General features: G+C 47.9%; 1 protein-coding gene across 18 annotated transcripts in view; it reads right to left on the bottom strand.

Moving 5' to 3' along the window:
* NCOR1 (nuclear receptor corepressor 1) overlaps positions 1-18,265 on the bottom strand; it is a 372,787-nt gene that overhangs the window by 104,965 nt on the left and 249,557 nt on the right. For all 18 annotated transcript variants that reach the window (XM_029611288.1, XM_029611291.1, XM_029611302.1 and 15 more), the window contains one exon: positions 970-1,110. In XM_029611288.1, coding sequence (XP_029467148.1) covers positions 970-1,110 — 141 coding nt within the window. The remainder of the gene's footprint in view (positions 1-969; positions 1,111-18,265) is intronic.

The following is an 18,265-nucleotide window of genomic DNA, read 5'->3' on the forward strand; positions in this document are numbered from 1 at the left end:
TGTCAGGTACTGTCCAGCAAGGCTGTGGGGACCTAGATGGATGGATTAAGCCTTTTAAAATTGTTTAGACTGATCTTGATAGGTTGTACGTTTGAGTTGTTTGTAAGACACTTGATTTCACTTGGATTTTAGCAATGTTGTCAGGTTAGTACTGATGGCTTTAGGGTAACCCTTAGGGGGAATTATGCAAGGCTGGGAGAGGAGGCCCAAATGTTGTTTGTTCTTGTTGCTTGTTGTGTATTCTGATATTGTATGTGATCACCATGTTTATGTTTTTGGATCTTTTGATCATTTTACTGCATTTTATTTTAATGCTGTATCTCATCTTAAGCAGCCTTTTGTAAGGGCAAGTAAAAAATAAGGGTTAAGGCAGCAAACTCAGTGGATTTGGTAGCTTGGCTTGGCGGTAAGATGTGGGAGGGACTGGGTGTATGGGATCTCTCCAGGATGCCAAAGAACCATCAAAGAAGAAAACAAAGGGTCTTGGACAAGAAGTTATTGCTTACAAGCCATCCAGCTTCATTTACAACTGAGATATAATTGTTGAACTGTGGACAGGAATAACTGAACAGACTGGAAGGGCCAGTTTGTCTTTTTCTGCAGTCATCTATTATATTACTACATAAGAGACTTGGTAAAGGATCTTACGATAATGATCCCAAACCAATTTTTGTTTTGTTACTCCAAGGACAAATAAAAGTGTCATTACACAAGCTACCACAAAATGTATCTGTCCCCTACTTGTGACACTCTAGGACAGTAAGTGCCCTGGTGACACACTACGGTCTCATACAGCAGCCAAAATCTGACATTTATCCTTCCGTTAGTCTGAAGGCAGCTACAATAAAACAAGCGACAACTGCATGATGCCCATAAACATACCCCTTTACGAACAGTCATCAGATGCAGGGCCTGTCAACCGAACAAACTGAAGACAGCAAGGTATGGTAAACGTGAAGGACTCCTTACCTTCCATGGGTGCAGACACAGCAGGCTCTCGCACAGGAATCCCTCGCTTTACATTTCCTTCCATGGCATCATATGTCCTCTTTAAGCTCATTTCAGGAGCTGTCCTTGGACTGCGAGTTCCCTCTCGTGCATTTTTAATTGCTACACAATGCAGAGAATATGGGTGGGTTAACAGGATTATAAAAAGAAAGCAGGAAACATTTCAGGCTGTAAACAGACAAAATCTTGGTTTTCATCAAATAAAGTCCATATGCTTTGGTAGTTCTTTCCTTGAAATGCCTCTCTAGCTTCATAAAATTAAAAATCAAGAAACAAGTCTTTTTTTATGTTCTGCTTTTTGTGAAACTTCAAAGTGGATTACATACTGGTACTTTTTGTATTTCCCTGTCTCCAGAATGCTCACAATCTAAGGGGGTCATTCATCAAATCGCATTAGGGCCCTAATGCCCACGATAAATATCGCATTTAGAAATGCATATGCAAATTTGAAAAATGTATTTAAGTGGGAGGAGTTTGGACAGAGTAAATGGAAATGAGGGCTGTATAACATTGCAAACAATAACGTAATGCACAGTATTGCAGGATTTAACGCTGGAAACATATACACCTTTTTCAAAATCCTGTTGAGAAAGAGAGAGAGAGAGACAGACACTCTGTGGAGGCCCACAGATTTTTGAACTCTTTATACAACTGTAAGAGGGGGCAATATGAACGTGAGGTGAGGTTTGTGGGGTGAGTTGGGGTTTAGAGGGCAGTTTTACAAGCACAGTCATACTTACGAACATTACAGTTACCAGAGAAGATTTAATGTGTACCATGTTCTCTCTATCTAAATTGATGCACTCTCTACCTAGCTGCAATCAAGCTAGGAAGAGAGAACATGGAAGAGAGAACATGGAACAAATCTACTTTCACCTTTCATCACTGCAAATCACATTAAATCTTCACTGATGGTAACTGTAATGTTTGTACGTATGACTGTGCACGTTAAACTGCCTCCGAAAACCCAATTCACCCAAAAACCTTTCCCAGAGTTACTGCTGCCTCTTCTTACAGTGGTATAAATAGTTAACTTTTTTGGTGAGCTTCTTCAGTGTTTGGGTAATTGCCAGGTTCTTGTGGCCTGGTTTTGGCCTCTGTTGGAAACAGGATGCTGGGCTTGATGGACCCTTGGTCTGACCCAGCATGGCAATTTCTTATGTTCTTATGTTCAGAGGCGCTCTCTCTCTAGCCAGCAGCAGCCCAAAATGTGATAAAATGGGCGCTATTCTTACTATATTTATCGAAAAATGATGAATCTAGGCTTAAGTTTCTACCTGAGCATTGGAGGGTGAAGTAACTTGCCCAAGGTCCAAGGAGCAGCAATGGGATTTGAACCCTGGCTGCCCTGGTTCTTAGCCTACTGTTTTAATCACTAGGCTACTCCTCCACTCCAGTTTCTTCCAGTTATACAACAAACTGCACAGTACTCCTTTACATTCACCCCTATTAGAATAACTAGTTTTGTGTTTTCATTCTGGCAAATCTGACATACCCAGCGCCACGTCTTCCTCCAAACTACCTGGCACTTAACTAAAACAGAAAAGTCCTTCTGGCATGTCAGGGAGGCTAAGATTACCACCAACCTATGAATGGAGCGGATTCTCACAATTAGGAGCAGTGAACTTCGAGTTCAAAACTTCAGGCATTCAAAATATGGCCACTGACACCGTCACCTTGGGCAATATTCACTATACAGAATTTTATGCCTTGAAAATTAACTCCAAAGCTTGAGAGCCACCGATTATAGGATGACATTGTGCAGTGCTATACGGGGTGTGGCCCTTCACCATTAGGCGACAAGGGTTTAGTGGCCGGATGAAAGATGGTAAGTTTTTCAATAAAGCCCCCAGTTTTTCCCCATATTAGTTAAAATAAAGCAACTGAAGATCAATGTGCTTATTATAAACAGCATACCAACACACACTTTACAATTGTAAAGTTTCAGAAACATGGGTGGTGAACATGGCTACTAGTTGTACTGCCGGATCTGTATAAACATTTACGAAGGGAAAACGAGGAGAAAGCAGAGTTGCCTACCAGTTACAGGTGTTCTCCCAGGACAGCAGGATGTAGTCCTCACAAGTGGGTGATGTCACTGGACGGAACCCTATCACAGAAAACTTTTCTGTCAAAGTTTCTAGAACTTTTGACTGGCACACTGAGCATGCCCAGCATGCCATAATCCCTGTAGCCACAGGGGTCTCCCTTCAGTCTCGTTTGTAGCAAAAGGTGCGAGCGAAAAATAAAATAAAACGTTTCGGACCCAACTCTGTGGGGTGGCGGGTGGGTTTCGTGAGGACTACATCCTGCTGTCCTGGGAGAACACCTGTTACAGGTAAGCAACTCTGCTTTCTCCCAGGACAAGCAGGATGGTTGTCCTCACATGTGGATGATTAGCAAGCTACAGGCTGACTCATATTTAAATTGGACCAACAGCTTACAACTTGTGCAACAGGCACAACAACTGGTGTACTGTTGGGGAAAATGAGGCAGCCTGAAATCACAGCAGATGAAAGTGGAAGGAGTTGGGATTCTACTGGAAATAAGTTCTTTAAGATGGATTGTCCAAAGGCAGAATTTTGACGTCCTTCCTTGTCCAGGCAGTAATGTGCTGCAAATGTGTGAAGAGAGCTCCATGTTGCAGCTTTACAGATCTCAGCAATCGGTACTGAACGATAGTGTGCTACTGAGGTTGCCATGGTTCTTACTGAGTGCGCCTTCACTCGTCCCTGGAGAGGAAGGCCTACTTTTTCATAGCAGAACTCGATACAGTCTGCTAGCCAGTTAGAGAGAGTTTGTTTGCCCACTGCAACTCCTGGTTTGTTTTTATCGAAAGAAACAAAGAGTTGGGTGGATTTCCTATGGACTGCAGTGCGGTCTAAGTAAAATGCAAGTGCACGTTTACAGTCCAAGGTGTGCAAAAGTCTCTCGCCCTGGTGAGAGTGAGGCCTTGGGAAAAAGGTGGGCAAGTCTATAGATTGATTCAGGTGAAAGTCAGTGACCACCTTGGGAAGGAATTAAGGGTGAGTATGGAGGACCACTCGGTCATGTAGGAACCTTGTAGAGGGTGAGTATGTGACAAGTGCTTGTAACTCACTACCCCTTCGAGCAGATGTGATGGCTACTAGGAAGAGAAGTTTCCATGTAAGAAATTTAACATCGCAGGAGTGCAAAGGCTCAAATGGGGAGTGCATGAGCCTTGTAAGGCTCATGCACTCCCATTCAGTGACTGGTGGTCGTAGAGGGTGCTTAAGCTGTAGTAGGCTCCTCATGAACAGACTCACAAGGGGTTGCGCTGTTACCGGGGCATCCCCCACTCCCTTGTGGTATGCTGAGATGGCAACTCAGGTGTACCCTCACCGAGGAAGTCTGGAGACCAGACTCTGAAAGGTGCCAGAGATAGTCTAATAGAGATGGAGTGGGGCAGGAAAAAAGGGTCTATACCTTTTTGCATGCACCATATGATAAATCTATTCCACTTGGAATGATAGGATTTTCGTGTGGAAGGCTTTCATGAAGCTACAAGCACTTGAGAAACATCAGTTGAAAGATTGAGCGGTTGCAGGATCAAGCTTTCAACATCCAGGCTGTGAGGGATAGGGTCTGAAGGTTCGGATGGTGTAACATGCCTTGGTTCTGAGTTATGAGAGTGGGTGCTGTGCCCAGGCGAATGGGTTCTCTGATTGAGAGGTCGAGAAGCATGGGAAACCACACTTGTCGAGGCCAATACGGGGCTATGAGTATCATTGACCCTTTGTCCTGTTGTAGTTTTACGAGAGTTTTGGCTATCAGAGGTATCGGGGGATACGCGTATAGGAGGCCTGTGTTCCAGGGGCGAGCGAAGGCGTCCATGGCTAATGTGTTTTGGTGCCTGTGCAGGGAGCAGAATCTGTCCACGTTGTGATTCAGTTCAGATGCAAAGAGGTTGATTGTTGGTTGACCCCAGCGTTGGAACAGTTTGCTTGCCACATCGGGATCTAGAGACCACTCGTGGAAGGAACTGTCGACTGAGGAGATCTGCTAGTACGTTCTGTACACCTGCTAGATAGGTGGCCCGGAGGTGCATGGAGTGTGCAAGGGCCCAGCCCCAGATCTGCGCGGCTTCTTGGCAGAGGAGATAAGAGTCAATTCCTCCCTGTTTGTTCAAGTACCACAATGCAACTGTGTTGTCTGTTTGTATAAGAACAGTCTTGTGTGAAAGGCAGTCCTTGAATGTATAAAGAGCATAACATATGGCTCGAAGCTCCAGGAAGTTGATTTGATATTTTGCTTCGAGATGTGTCCAAGTACCTTGAGTTTGAAAGTTGTTCACGTGAGCTCCCCAACCCAAGTTGGATGCGTCCGTGTTTAAGGTTACTTGTGGAATTGGCTGCTGGAAGGGAATTGGTCAGCAGGTTGGCTTTGTTTGTCCAGCAGAGAAGTGACAGACACAACTGGTGGGTTACATGAATCTGGGATGAAAGAGGTTGAGTGGCTTGGAGCCACTGAGATTTCAAAGTCCATTGAGTTATTCTCATGGCCAGCCTGGCCATAGGAGTGACGTGGACCGTGGAAGCCATGTGGCCCAGCAATGTTAAGAATTGATGGGCTGAGGCTGTTCTCTTTGTGCGCAGAGACGTAGCCAGTTTGGAGAGTGTGTCTGTGCGGTCGTTGGGTAAGAAGGCCTTTGCGACTGTGTTGTCCAAATCTGCTCCAATGAAAGTAAGGAGGTGAGATGGAGTCATGTGGGATTTTTGGTAATTGATGAGAAATCCCAAGAAGTGTAGCAGAGTTATGGTGAGGTGAGTGCTTCGAGAGCTCCTTGTTTGGACTGGCTCTTGATTAGCCAGTCGTCGAGGTAAAGGAACACGTGAACGGTGTCCTTGCGCAGGTGGGCAGCCGCCGCTGCTAAGCATTTCGTAAAAACCCTGAGGTGCTGAGGCAAGGCCGAATGGTAGTACTCAGTATTGAAAATGACTGTGACCCTCTATACAGTGCAAGTATTTGAGATGATGGGAGTTTATGGCTATATGTGCGTACGCATCCTGAAGACCCAGAGAACAGAGCCAATCTCCTTATTGTAGAAGGGGAAGTAAGATTCCAAGAGACACCATTCTGAATTTTTCTTTTTGGATAATCTGTTGAGATTGCGAAGGTCTAAGATGGGGCGGAGCCCTCCTGTTTTTTTTGGAATTAGAAAACAGCGGGAGTAGAACCCTCTGCCAGTTTGTGTTGAGGGAAGGGGTTCCACAGACCTGGCTTGAAAAAGGGCAGAGAGCTCTGACTCCAGCATCAGCGTGTGGTCTTTTCGGGCCCACAGTGGATTTGGTGGAGAGTCTGGGGGTACCGTGAGGAAGTTTAGATGGTATCCCTTGGTTATGATTGAAATTATCCATTGGTCTGTTATGAGGCGCCACTGATATTGGAAGTGGAGCAATCGGCCTCCGACAGGTATCTCTGGATTTGGATTTATTGAACACTGGCAACTGTTCTCTGGAAACATATCAAAATCCAGATGCTGGACCAGACTGTGGGGCTGGTTGAGCTCTGGGTGCTTTGGGCTGGCATGTATATCCTTTGTGAGGGGCTTTAGCAGGCTTCACTCTAGAAGCGAGAGGGTAGAAGCAAGAGCGGTAGAAGCAAGAGCGGTAGAACGATTTCTTGGGGTCCCTTCTCATGCTTCTGCGAAATGAGGAGGGAGCATCAGTGGTCACTGTAGACAATTGGTGCAGTGTCTCGTAGTGGTCTTTTAACTAAGTCACTGAGTCTTGAATTTTATCCCCAAAGAGATTGTCCCCAGTGCACAAGAGGTCAGCGAGTTTGTCCTGGACCTCAGGCCGTAAATCAGAAGCCTTTAGTCAAGCCCATCGTTGGGCACTGATTCCCATTGCTGATAAGTGGGAGGCAGTTTCAAAGGAGACAAATACTGCTCTAGCTTCATGCTTTCCTGCCTCAAGGCCCTTGTGGAGAATAGCAGTTAGACTCTCTTGATATTGCTAAGGCAATGAGACTGCAAGGTCCTGAACCTGCTTCCACAGGTTTTTCTGGTATTGGGTCATGTAGAGCTGGTAAGCGGCAATACGAGACATCAACATGGAGCCTTGGAACATTTTCCTACCTAGACCATCTAAGAATGTTTGCTCTTTTCCTGGAGGGGCTGAGGAATGAGGCCGCAAGTGCTTTGCCTTTTTCTGTGTAGATTCAACCACAACTGAATGATGAGACAGTTGTGGTTTTTGGAAGCCTGGAGCATGTTGGACGAGATATGTGGCATCTGTTTTTCTGTTGACAGGTGCTCCCATAGACTGTGTTGAAGGTCTAATAAGACTTCATGCACAGGAATGGACATGATTTCTTTAGGCACGTCAACAAATTGCAGAACCTCCAATGTTTTGTGACGCATGTCCTCCTCTGTTACCAAGTTGAAAGGGATGGTTTCTGAAATTTCCTTAAAGAAATTGGCGAAAGAGAGGTCCTCAGGAGGAGATTGCCGTCTTTCCTCTGCAGGAGAAGGCTCTGAAAGTAATTCCTTTGATGTAGAGGAATCTGTATCCACATCTTCCCATGGATCATAAGGAGTGTTTTGTCAAGATCCGGAAGGAGGGTGAATAGGCATCGACAAAAATGTCGATGGCAGGTGTATTGGCATCGATGGAGGCTTTGAAGGAATCGATGGCATCTGGGGAATTGATGGATGTTTAGATCCAGAGAGTCCCGATGGTCCTGGAAGTTTTTCTGGCTGTGAGGGAGCTGGACTAGACATGGTGTCGTCATCGTCCAAGGATCCCGGGATGGGTTTTGGGAACTGCAGAGGTCTTGATGGCAGACTTGGCACCAATGGGACAGGCTGAGTCGGAAAAGCACCGATGAGGGCATCGAGTCGATGTAATAGCGGTGCAAACATCGATGGTTCAGTAGTCTGTGCCGGTATGGGAGCCGGCATCGGTGGAGGCTGGAGGTTTTGGACAGCATTGACCACTGCCTGGCGGATGAGGACATTCAGTTCCTCCCTGAAAGCTGGTGTAGACAGTGCAGCTACAGGGGGGAGGCAGGCTAGGCGTTACTGGCCTTTCCACAATAATTTGTGAAGGCTCAGTACCCAGCACCGGTATCAGTGGGGAACGCCTCGGGCCATCAGGTGCAGAGGAGGATGGAGGCTCCTCTGACTGGGCCCTCTTCGATGGTGGCTCTGTGGCCTTCGATGCCGATGGGACGTCAGTGCTGGCACCAAGCATGCAATCGGATCAATGCTGGTGCTTTATTTGGTGCTCGGTGCGGTCTTTCCCTGACACCGAGGATGATGCAATAGATGGCCTGGAAGGTGGTGACGGAAGGTCATCGGCTCCATGTTGTTCCCAGCTAGGTTTGTCGGTAGATGGAGTTTTAGACGCCGGTGATGACTGGGCAGAAGTGGATGGAGCAGATTTTAACTGGAAAAGAGACTCCATTTTATCCAGACGTGCTCATCTGCCCTTGGGAGTCATTTGGGCACATTCAGGACACAGACAGATGTTGTGAGCCGAGCCCAGGCATAGCACACTCATAGTGTGGGGGTCCGTGATGGATATTGTTCGCGGACAGTCTGGGCATTTTCAAAACCCAGTCACCATGTTGATGGAAAGGGTGCAAAAAAGGTCGGTGGCCTGTGGGAACAGAGTAGCAGACGGGAACCGGCCACAGATGCGAGAGAGTACTCACCGAGAGACCGAGATATACGGGGCGCAATGGGAGACCGCTGATATGTAATTTCTAAGAAGTAAACTTCAAACCTTTTCCGTGAGGAAAAAAGGAGTGAGAAAATCTCACAGAGCTCCTAAACCGCGAGGCAACTACAGCGTGGGAAAAAAAGAGACTGAAGGGAGACCCCTGTAGCTACAGGGATTATGTCATGCTGGGCATGCTCAGTGTGCCAGACAAAAGTTCTAGAAATTTTGACAGAAAAGTTTTCCGTGATAGGGCTCCGGCCAGTGACGTCACCCACATGTGAGGACTACCATCCTGCTTGTTCTGGGAGAAATTGATTTTATCCTCCTCCTCATTACTAGACAAGTACATGTAGACTAACAGATTTTGTGCGCATTAAGTGGCTCTTTGGAACCAACTCTATTGGGCTTGCATCTAAATATGCACAGACTTAAGGGCATATTTAGATGCAAGGGGCAGAGAAGGTGGGAAAAGGACATTACAATTTTCAAAAGTCTGAACATAAGAAATTGCCATACTGGGTCAGACCAAGAGTCCATCAAGCCCAGTATTCTGTTTCCAATAGTGGACAATCCAGGCTATAAGTACCTGGCAAGTACCCAAACACTATATCCCATGCCAGTAATACAAGTGTCTAATCCCTATGTCGATTGGATTAATAGCAGTTAATGGACTTCTCCTCCAAGAACTTATCCAAACCCAGTTAAACTAAATGCACTAACCACATCCTTTGGCAACAAATTCCAGAGCTTAATTGTGAGCTGAGTGAAAAAGAATTTTCTCCCGATTAGTTTTAAATATGCTATATGCACATGTATAAGTTTGCCACAGTCAGAAGCTGCACTGTTAGGAGTAGGTATAGCTTTCAACATGTAACTTGTGCATGCACTAGGGGACTTTATCCCAGCATTTTCAAAGTGATTCTATGCACATAAAATTCCTTTGAAAATCTGTAGTAAAATCTGCATGTAACAGAGATGTGCAGACTTTATTACTATGCACTGTATCAAAAAGTTAACCTCCCTACCAACCACCAGTGCACCCTTTAAGAGATTGTGATGTCTTGGTGCACCTGGAATGGAGAATTACTTTTCTGATAATTTCATTTTCCTTAGCGTAGACAGATGGACTCAGGACCAATGGGTTATGCTCCCTCGCCAGCAGATGGAAATGGAGTTAGATTTCAATGCTGATGTCACCTTAGATACACCCCTGCAGTTACCTCAGATCTTAATTATTCTCTTCAAAAGCCACTGTGGACATACTATTGAAAAAACTTGATTAGAAACAGATAACCGTAACTGTACTCAACCAAACAAACATGGAACCACAGTAAGATTAAAGATGCCCTGATCTAGGGACTGGATGAAGGCTTACCCGGAATCTCTTGGAATAGATATCCACTCCACTGGCAAATCCTTGGCACCATACTGAGTCTGACTATACTAAGGAAAACAAAATTATAAGATAAGTAATTTCTCCATTTCCTAGCGTGTAGCCAGATGGACTCAGGACCAATGGGATGTACAAAATGTACTCCCGATTGGGGCGGGAGGCTGCCCGCGGTCTGGTTAATACAGCCCTTGCAAAGGCTGCGTCCTCCCGGTCCTGTGCATCCAGGCAATGGAACCTGGATGTGTGTAAGGAGGACCACATTGCTGCTCTGCAGTTATCGATGGGGGACAGCAGTCTAACTTCCGCCCATGGGACTGCCTGAGCCCTGGTGGAATGAGCTTTAACCTAAGAAGGTAATGGCTTTCCTGCTTCCACATAGACTTCCGTGACCACCTCCTTTATCCAGCGAGCTATGGTAGCCTGCGAAGCTAATTTGCCTTGCTTCCTTCCACCGTGAAGGACAAAGAGGCAGTTCGTCTTTCGGACCATTTCTGAAACCTCCACATACAGCAACAAAAGTCTGCTAACATTCTTTTGACGGAGGAGGCCATATTCCTCCACATCCCTGTGCTTATCTAGGGTAGGCAACGAAATGGACTGATTCAAATGAAACTCCGAGACTACCTTGAGCAAGAAGGATGGAAAAGTATGAAGCTGTAATGCTCCTAGAGTCATCCAGAGGAACTGTTCCCAACACAATGCCTGCAGTTCAGAGATTCGACGCGCCAAGCATATAGCCACCAGGAACACTGTTTTCAAGGTTAATAAACGCAAGGAAAGACCGTGCAGCAGCCGAAAGGAGGGCCCTGCCAAAAATTTCAATACTAGATTAAGATTTCACAAGAGAACCTGTCACTGGTAAGGGTGGCCGAAGATTCTTTACCCCTTTCAGAAAACGGGCAACGTCCGGCTGAGCCGACAGGGAGGTTCCATTCACTTCGCCCCTGCAACAGGAGAGCGTAGCTACTTGCATCTTCAAGTTGAGCCAAACCTTTATTCAAGCTATCCTGCAAAAACTCCAGAATAAGTGGGATTCTGACTGCCCAAGGAGGGGGGGTGGGGGGAGAGAGACCTGCACATATGCTAGGGACGTAGAGAACTTCTGAGCGCGGAACAAGGTGGCAATTACCACCGCAGAATATCCTCGCTTCATCAGGCGAGCCATCTCAAGGGCCACACCTTAAGACAGAATTGAGTCAGATCCTCGTGATGGACTGGTCCCTGCTGTAGAAGGACCCTGAGGGTGGGGGGGGGGGGGGTGGGATGTCTCCACGAGTCACCGCATGTCTGCATACCACGGATGCCTGGGCCAATCTGGAGCTTCTAGTAGGACTAATCCCCTGTGGCTCGATTCTGCAAATGATCCTGCCCATCAGGGTCTACAGAGGGAAGGCATATAGCAACTCTTCTTCTGGCTAGGTATGAAGGAAAGCATTGATTCCCAGTGACCACAGATCTCTTCTGTGACTGAAGAATCGGGCAACCTTCGCAATGTGAGATGCAGCCAGTAGGTCGGTGGACAGGGGGGCCCCAGCGATCTACTATCAGTTGAGAGGCTTCGGCACACAACACCCACTCTCCTGGATCCAGACTCTCCCTACTTAGAAAATCTGCTCTGACATTGTCTTTTCCTGCACTGCGTGATGATGAGATTGTCTGTACATGTATTTCCACCCATAAAGAGGACTATCTCCTGAGACATGTGCTGGCTCTTGGTTCCTCCCTGCCGGTGGATGTAGGCTACCATCATAGTGCTGTCTTACATTATGCGGACTGCTTGACCCTGGAGTCTGTGGCTGAATTGCACACTCACTGCCTGGGCTTCCAGGCAATTTATGTTCTAGAGGGTCTCTTCCTCTGTCCATTGTCCTTGGGGCGTGAGTTCCTGACAGTGAGCTCCCCAGCCCCGGAGACTCGCATCCGTTGTTAGAACCAGCCAGTTCTGGGAGGGGAGGGGAGGGGAAGGGAGGGACAGGGAACCTCTGATGTTCAGGCCGAATGGGGATATGAAGAAAGGCCTCTGACAAGTCCAAGGACACTAGAAACTCCCTTTTGTGCACCGTCTCCATTCGAAAACGCGGCACCCGGAGGGACGCATTTACCTTCTGCAGATCGAGAATGGGCCAAAAGGTCCCCTCTTTCTTTGGTACCACAAAGTACACAGAATACCTGCCCTGCCCCCTTTCCTAAGGCGGCACCGGAACAATGGCACACAGAAATTGTAAGCGCTGTAGCGTGTTCCACACCACCTCTCGCTTGCTCCAGGAGACGCAACGGAAGACTACAAAGGCATCCCTGAGCGGCCGAGAAAATTCTAAGGCATAACAGTCTCTTACCATCTCCCAGTACCCACTGGTCCGACATGATTCTGGTCCACTCCTCGTAAAAGAGAAAGCGCCCCCCTCCGATAGCTTCCAGACAGGCCACAACTAAAGGGGGAAAGAACTACTCCCCCTGCTTCTGGAGATAGGAGACTGAGGAGAAAGGCCCACCAAGAGAGAAGGGGCCCAGAGGGTGGAGAGGGAACCAGGACCCCTGGCTATCTACCCCCCCCCGTCAAGAAGGGCTGAGTCTGGACAGGGATTACCAACGCCCCACTTGCCCTGCTCCACCCGAGGGATGACTCACGAAGGAACCTAACACCTCGGGTAGCTAAATCCTCTTCTTATCCTATCCTTTTTTCTTCAAACAACTCCAGACTGTAGGTTTTCACCTCTACCATCTGCTGGAAACAGAGAAATATTGAGAGACTGCAGGTAGCACTTTTGGTTACGTAGCAGTACTGAAAGTTTTGTTCTCTGCCTCCATCTGCTGATAGGGATGCATAAACCCCATTCATCTGGACTGATCCAGGGTATGAACAGGAACTTACTGCTCTGTTCTGTGAGGGGGGTGGGGAAGGGTGAATTTTCCACACTTTGGGCTCTCCTCACCAGTGATTATGTAACCCCAGACAGATCTACACACCCTTACTGAGAACCAGCCGTCCTAGATCACTTTGTTTACCTCTCCAGAGGCACAAGGAGCACTTTTACACTGTCATGAAATAAACTATTGGAAGTCACAGTCAATTGCACATTTTTGCTATGCAAGTTTATTAAAGGGAAGGGTGTTCACCAGTCATTAATATCATCCTCCATAAAGGAAAATTAGTTCTTACCTGCTAATTTTTGTTTCTGCAATACCACAGATCAGTCCGTACAAGTGAGTTTATGCATCCCTACCAGCAGATGGAGGCAAAGAACAAAAACTTTAAAGCACTGCTACATAACAGAGCGCCACCTGCAGTCCCTCAGTATTGACCAGTACCCAAGCCAAGATTAGAGAACATTCCTCTCTCTCCCAAGGCGTACCATAAAACCCAGGGTTGGATTCCCCTGACCCAGTGGCAGAAACACCTCCACATCTCTGCACATCACTCTAGTTTCCAGACGATTGATGGACCAGGCCTTCTCTGCCACTGATCAGACCCTGGAATGAATGTCCCAGGCACACTGTTCCCCAGCCCTAGAGACTGGCATCCGTGGTCAGAATCATCCAATCTGGGACTTCGAGGTCCACACCTCTTCCCAAATTGTTCCTAGACAACCACCATGCCAGACTGGACTTGGCATCCCTCAGCAGAGGTAAGGGGACAAAATACTTCTCCGACTTCGGATCCCACTGGGACAACAAAGCCCTCTGCAGCGGCCACATATCAGCGAAGGCCCATGGAACCAGGTCCAACATCGAGGCCATGGAACACAGGACCTACAGGTAATCCCAGCTCCTCGGAACTGGGAGACATAGCACTCTGAAACCTGCTGCTGCAATTTCACCAACCTGTCCATTGTCAGATATACCTTACCCCTCCGGGTTTCGAAATGGGCCCCTAGGTACTCCAGAGATTGAGATGGAACCAGGTGGCTCTTCGCTACATTGATCACCCATCTTAATGAGCTCAGGAGATGCCTCACTCATTGCACCTAATGAGTGCACTTCTCTTCTGTCTTCGCCTGGATGAGTCAATCGTCCAGGTTCGGGTGAACTAACACCCCTTCCCTCCTCAAGGCCGCTGCTACCACCACCATAACTTTCTTGAAGGTTCGAGGAGCCATAAGCAGATTGAAGGGAAGGGCCTGAAACTGGAAATGCTGACCCAGTACCTTGAACCGCAAGAACTTTTGGTGGTCCTTTCCAATGGGAATATGCAGATAAGCCTGAGTGAGATCCAAAGACGCCAGTAACTCTCCTTTGGGACTGCCACAATTACCGTACGCTGCATCTCCATCCGGAAATGCGGTACCCGCAAACTCAAGTTCACCTTCACAAATCCAAGATGGGATGGAAGGTGCCCTCTTGTTTTGGAACCACAAAATATATGGAATACTTTTCCTGCCCCTGCTCGCTCAGAGGCACCGGAAGGATTGCTACCAAGCTTATCAACCTTTGCAGAATCCCCTCTACCGCTTCCCGTTTGTTTCGAGAAGAACAGTGTGACTCCAGGAAGATGTCCCTGAGCGGACAAGGAAATTCTAAGGCATAACTGTCTCTTACCACCTCCAGTACCCACCAATTTGAGGTAATTTTGACCCACTCCTTATAAAAATGGGACAACCTGCCCCCGACCAATGAGGAGTGGGCGACCCTGGCTTCATTGGGACGGCTTACTTCCTCTGGCTCCCTGACCGGAACTGCCTCTGGAGGACCTGCTCCCCCCCCCCCCCGGAAAGGAATACTGACGACTCGATGACTGTTTAGAACCTGAGGAGGAAGATCCTCTACCAGCCCGAAATCTCAATTCTCGAAAGCAAGAATGAGTGGGGAAAGTTCTTCTTAATGCCTTTCTTGTCTGACGGTAGTCTGTTGCCCTTGGTTTCCCCCAAGGACTTCATGAGCTGATCCAGGTGTCGTCCCCGAAGAGAAGCTTTCCCTTAAAAGGAAGATTACATAATTAAGTCTTGGACCACATATCCGCCAATTGCACAGCCATAGAAGCCGTCGTGCAGCCACTACCGAGACCATGGTCCTAGCCACAGTGGGCACCAGATCATATAAAGCATCCGCCACATAAGCCAACCCTGCCTCCAGACAAGCTGCCTGTGTGGGGGACAGCGCTCCCAAAGACTCCTGTTCCTGCGGCTTCTGGATCCAACACAAGCAGGTGTGCTGCATCACTTTGAAGTGCTGAAAAAAGTGCGAAAAGCGGAATATGAAAATCTAAATAAATAAATAAAATAAATGCTAGTACACACCGCAGCCCAGAGACTCAAAGCTGACACCTCAAATATGTGCTTCAATTGAACTTCCAAGTTTGCGGTCCTGGATATCTTTCAGAGCAGCTGCTCCCGCCACCGGAATTGTGGTCTTCGTGGTCACTGCCGAGACCACCGCATCCACCTTGGGCGTTATAGGCAATCCAAATGCTCTTCCAACAAAGGATAAAGCTTTGCCATTGCTTTTCCGACCTTCAAGCCTGCCTCTGGGGAGTCCCGGCTAATAGTTTTCTGAATCTTCTTAGGCATGGGAAAGGTACCAGGTGGACCCTGCAGACCATCCAGAACCGGTTTGACGCCTTTGCTGTCTGACTCCTCCTGAGCCAACTTCACTCCCAATTCCTCCAACACCTGAGGAATAAGAGGCCGCAGCTCCTTTTCCTTAAACAGGCGGACCACCCGGGGGTCATCACCATCAGCCCCCGGCTCAGTCACAGAGGTCTGGTTCATCCTTGCTCCCATCCGGGTCTGGATTCTGACCGGCATCCGGGTCCCCCTCCGGATCCACAGCCTCTTGCGGCTCATCAGAGTCATCCAGATCTCTGAAGGCTAACTCCACACAGGCGGTCCGGATCTTTTGAAAGATCCTGAAGTCTTCTTCTTGGGTCTCCTCTTAGCTGCCTTCCTAGCCAGAAAGGCCTCGTGCATGAGCAAAACAAACTCAGGGGGGGGAAAACCCCACAGGCCCTCAACCACCCTCTCAGGGCTACTGGGCTCCGACACCGTTCCCTCAACACCACTATCCTCGAGATCCTGCCCCGCAGGAGAGAGAGTTGGAGGGGAGTCACCAGATTTGCAGTCTGTCGGAGCCCCCTGACTGCGATTCCCCACGGGAGCAGTGGGCACGGATACTCCCCACCTTGGTCCCAGCCGCGGGCCCCACCAAGCAAGAAGCCCTCCTGGCCTTAAGACCCTTAGCAGAGGATCCCTCTCTCCCCCTCCCACCGAGGCAATGCCCTGTGCACAGAGATAGGGCATTTAGGTGGGCTGACCAAGTGCTGCAGGCCTCCATAGGTGGCTTATCCGTCATCCAGCCCGATGCTCTGCTCCGAGGTAGGCCGCACCATGTGGCTGACGAGAGACCAAGACGCGCCACCGCACTAGCGCTAACAGAGCGCGGCAGCCGTGGGAAACGCGTACGCCAAAAAACGGCTCCAAAATCACAAAGGCTGTGGCGCATAGAAGCCCTGAACCCTGCTGGGGAATTTTCCCGTGATCGCGCAGTATTATTTATTTATTTATGTGTTTATTTATTTATTTACAGATTTTTTTTTATACCGGAGTACGTAAGTAACATCACCTCGGTTTACATTCAAACAGTAATTCAGCATTGCGCTTTACAATATAACTTAGTAACTGAACGAATACAATACCATGTATAACTTTGTATTAATAGAATATAAACAATAAACGAGAGACTGTGGAAATTAGGAAGAGTAGTAGAAGATTTAGTTCATTAATAGTAGGCTTTTTTAAATAACCAGGTTTTAAGGTTTTGTTTAAATTTTTTGTGACAGAGTTCCTGGCGTAATTCAGAGGGCATGGTGTTCCATATTGTTGATCCGGCAATAATGAAAGATCGTTCTTTTGTACTAGAGAGTTTAGTCAGATTGGGTGCTGGAATCTTTAGTTTGGCTAAATTCTGGAATCTCGTTGGGCGGGAAGAAGTTTTGAATTGTAGTTGATCTGTGAACCAGAGCATATCTCTATTTTGAATGGCTTTATGTATCAGCGTCATAGTAGTGGCGGGAAATCGCGTGTGCCAACAAGCGGCTATCCGAACCAAAGCAAGGGCGTGATGCACAAACAAGAACTGCTCCCCGCTGGGGAAATGTCAGTAAACGTGCACCAGCACACAGTGCTCCCACTCCCTCAGCGACCCAGAGACCTGTGGAGGTCAACTGCCCCGGCAGTGCACTGCAGGCAGACTCTCCTGGCTCTCCCACTTCTATTCTCTTCTTTATAGGAAAATTAGTTTCTTACCTGATAATTTTCGTTCCTGTAGTACCAAGGATCAGTCCAGGACACCTGGGTTGTGACTCCGCACCAGTAGATGGAGACAGAGCAAAACTTGTGGGCGGAGCCATATATGCCCCTGTGCCAGTCACAGCCCCTCAGTCATACGTAATGTCAAAGTAGAAAGCAATAAGGCAACCATAGCCAACTAGCAAAACACGCCACTTAAATGGAAACAATATCAACCCCTACGGGAACCAGACTCCCCAACCGGGAGAGCGAAAGAAACAAGCAGAGAGCTGTAATCTTAAAGAACTATGAGCGGACTCTCCGTTATTTGATTGTAGCACTGCGGGCGGGATCCTGGACTGATCCTTGGTACTACAGGAACGAAAATTATCAGGTAAGAAACTAATTTTCCTTTCCCTGTACGTACCAGGATCAGTCCAGGACACCTGGGATGTACCAGAGCTAAGTTACCGAGGGTGGGAAGCAGAGAGTCCCGCTCGGAATACCCTCTCTCCAAACCCTCCGGCCTCAGTAGCCTGAACATCCAACCGATAATGTGTGAAGAAGGTATGCAATGACTGCCAGGTAGCCGCCCTGCAAATCACTTGAGGCGACACCTGAGAAGATTCCGCCCAAGACGCAGCGTGGGACCGCGTCGAATGAGCCTTGAGACCCACTGGCGCAAGTTATCCGCACTAGGTACGCTGAGCCACTGGCCTCTTTGATCCAACGGGCGATCGTTGTGCGAGGCGCCGCAGAACCTGTCTGTGGGCCCGAAAACAGGACAAACAGATGATCCGTCACCCGAAAAGGATCAGTGACTTCTAGATAGTGAAGAAGTGACCTCCGCACATCCAGTTTTCGCAATGCTTTCGATTTCGGGTCCGAAGACTCCCTGACCGCGAAAGCGGGAAGCTCCACTGATTGATTCACGTGAAAAACCTACACTACCGTAG

The sequence above is a fragment of the Rhinatrema bivittatum genome, chromosome 8 (assembly GCF_901001135.1).
Source record: "Rhinatrema bivittatum chromosome 8, aRhiBiv1.1, whole genome shotgun sequence".
NCBI lineage: Eukaryota > Metazoa > Chordata > Amphibia > Gymnophiona > Rhinatrematidae > Rhinatrema > Rhinatrema bivittatum.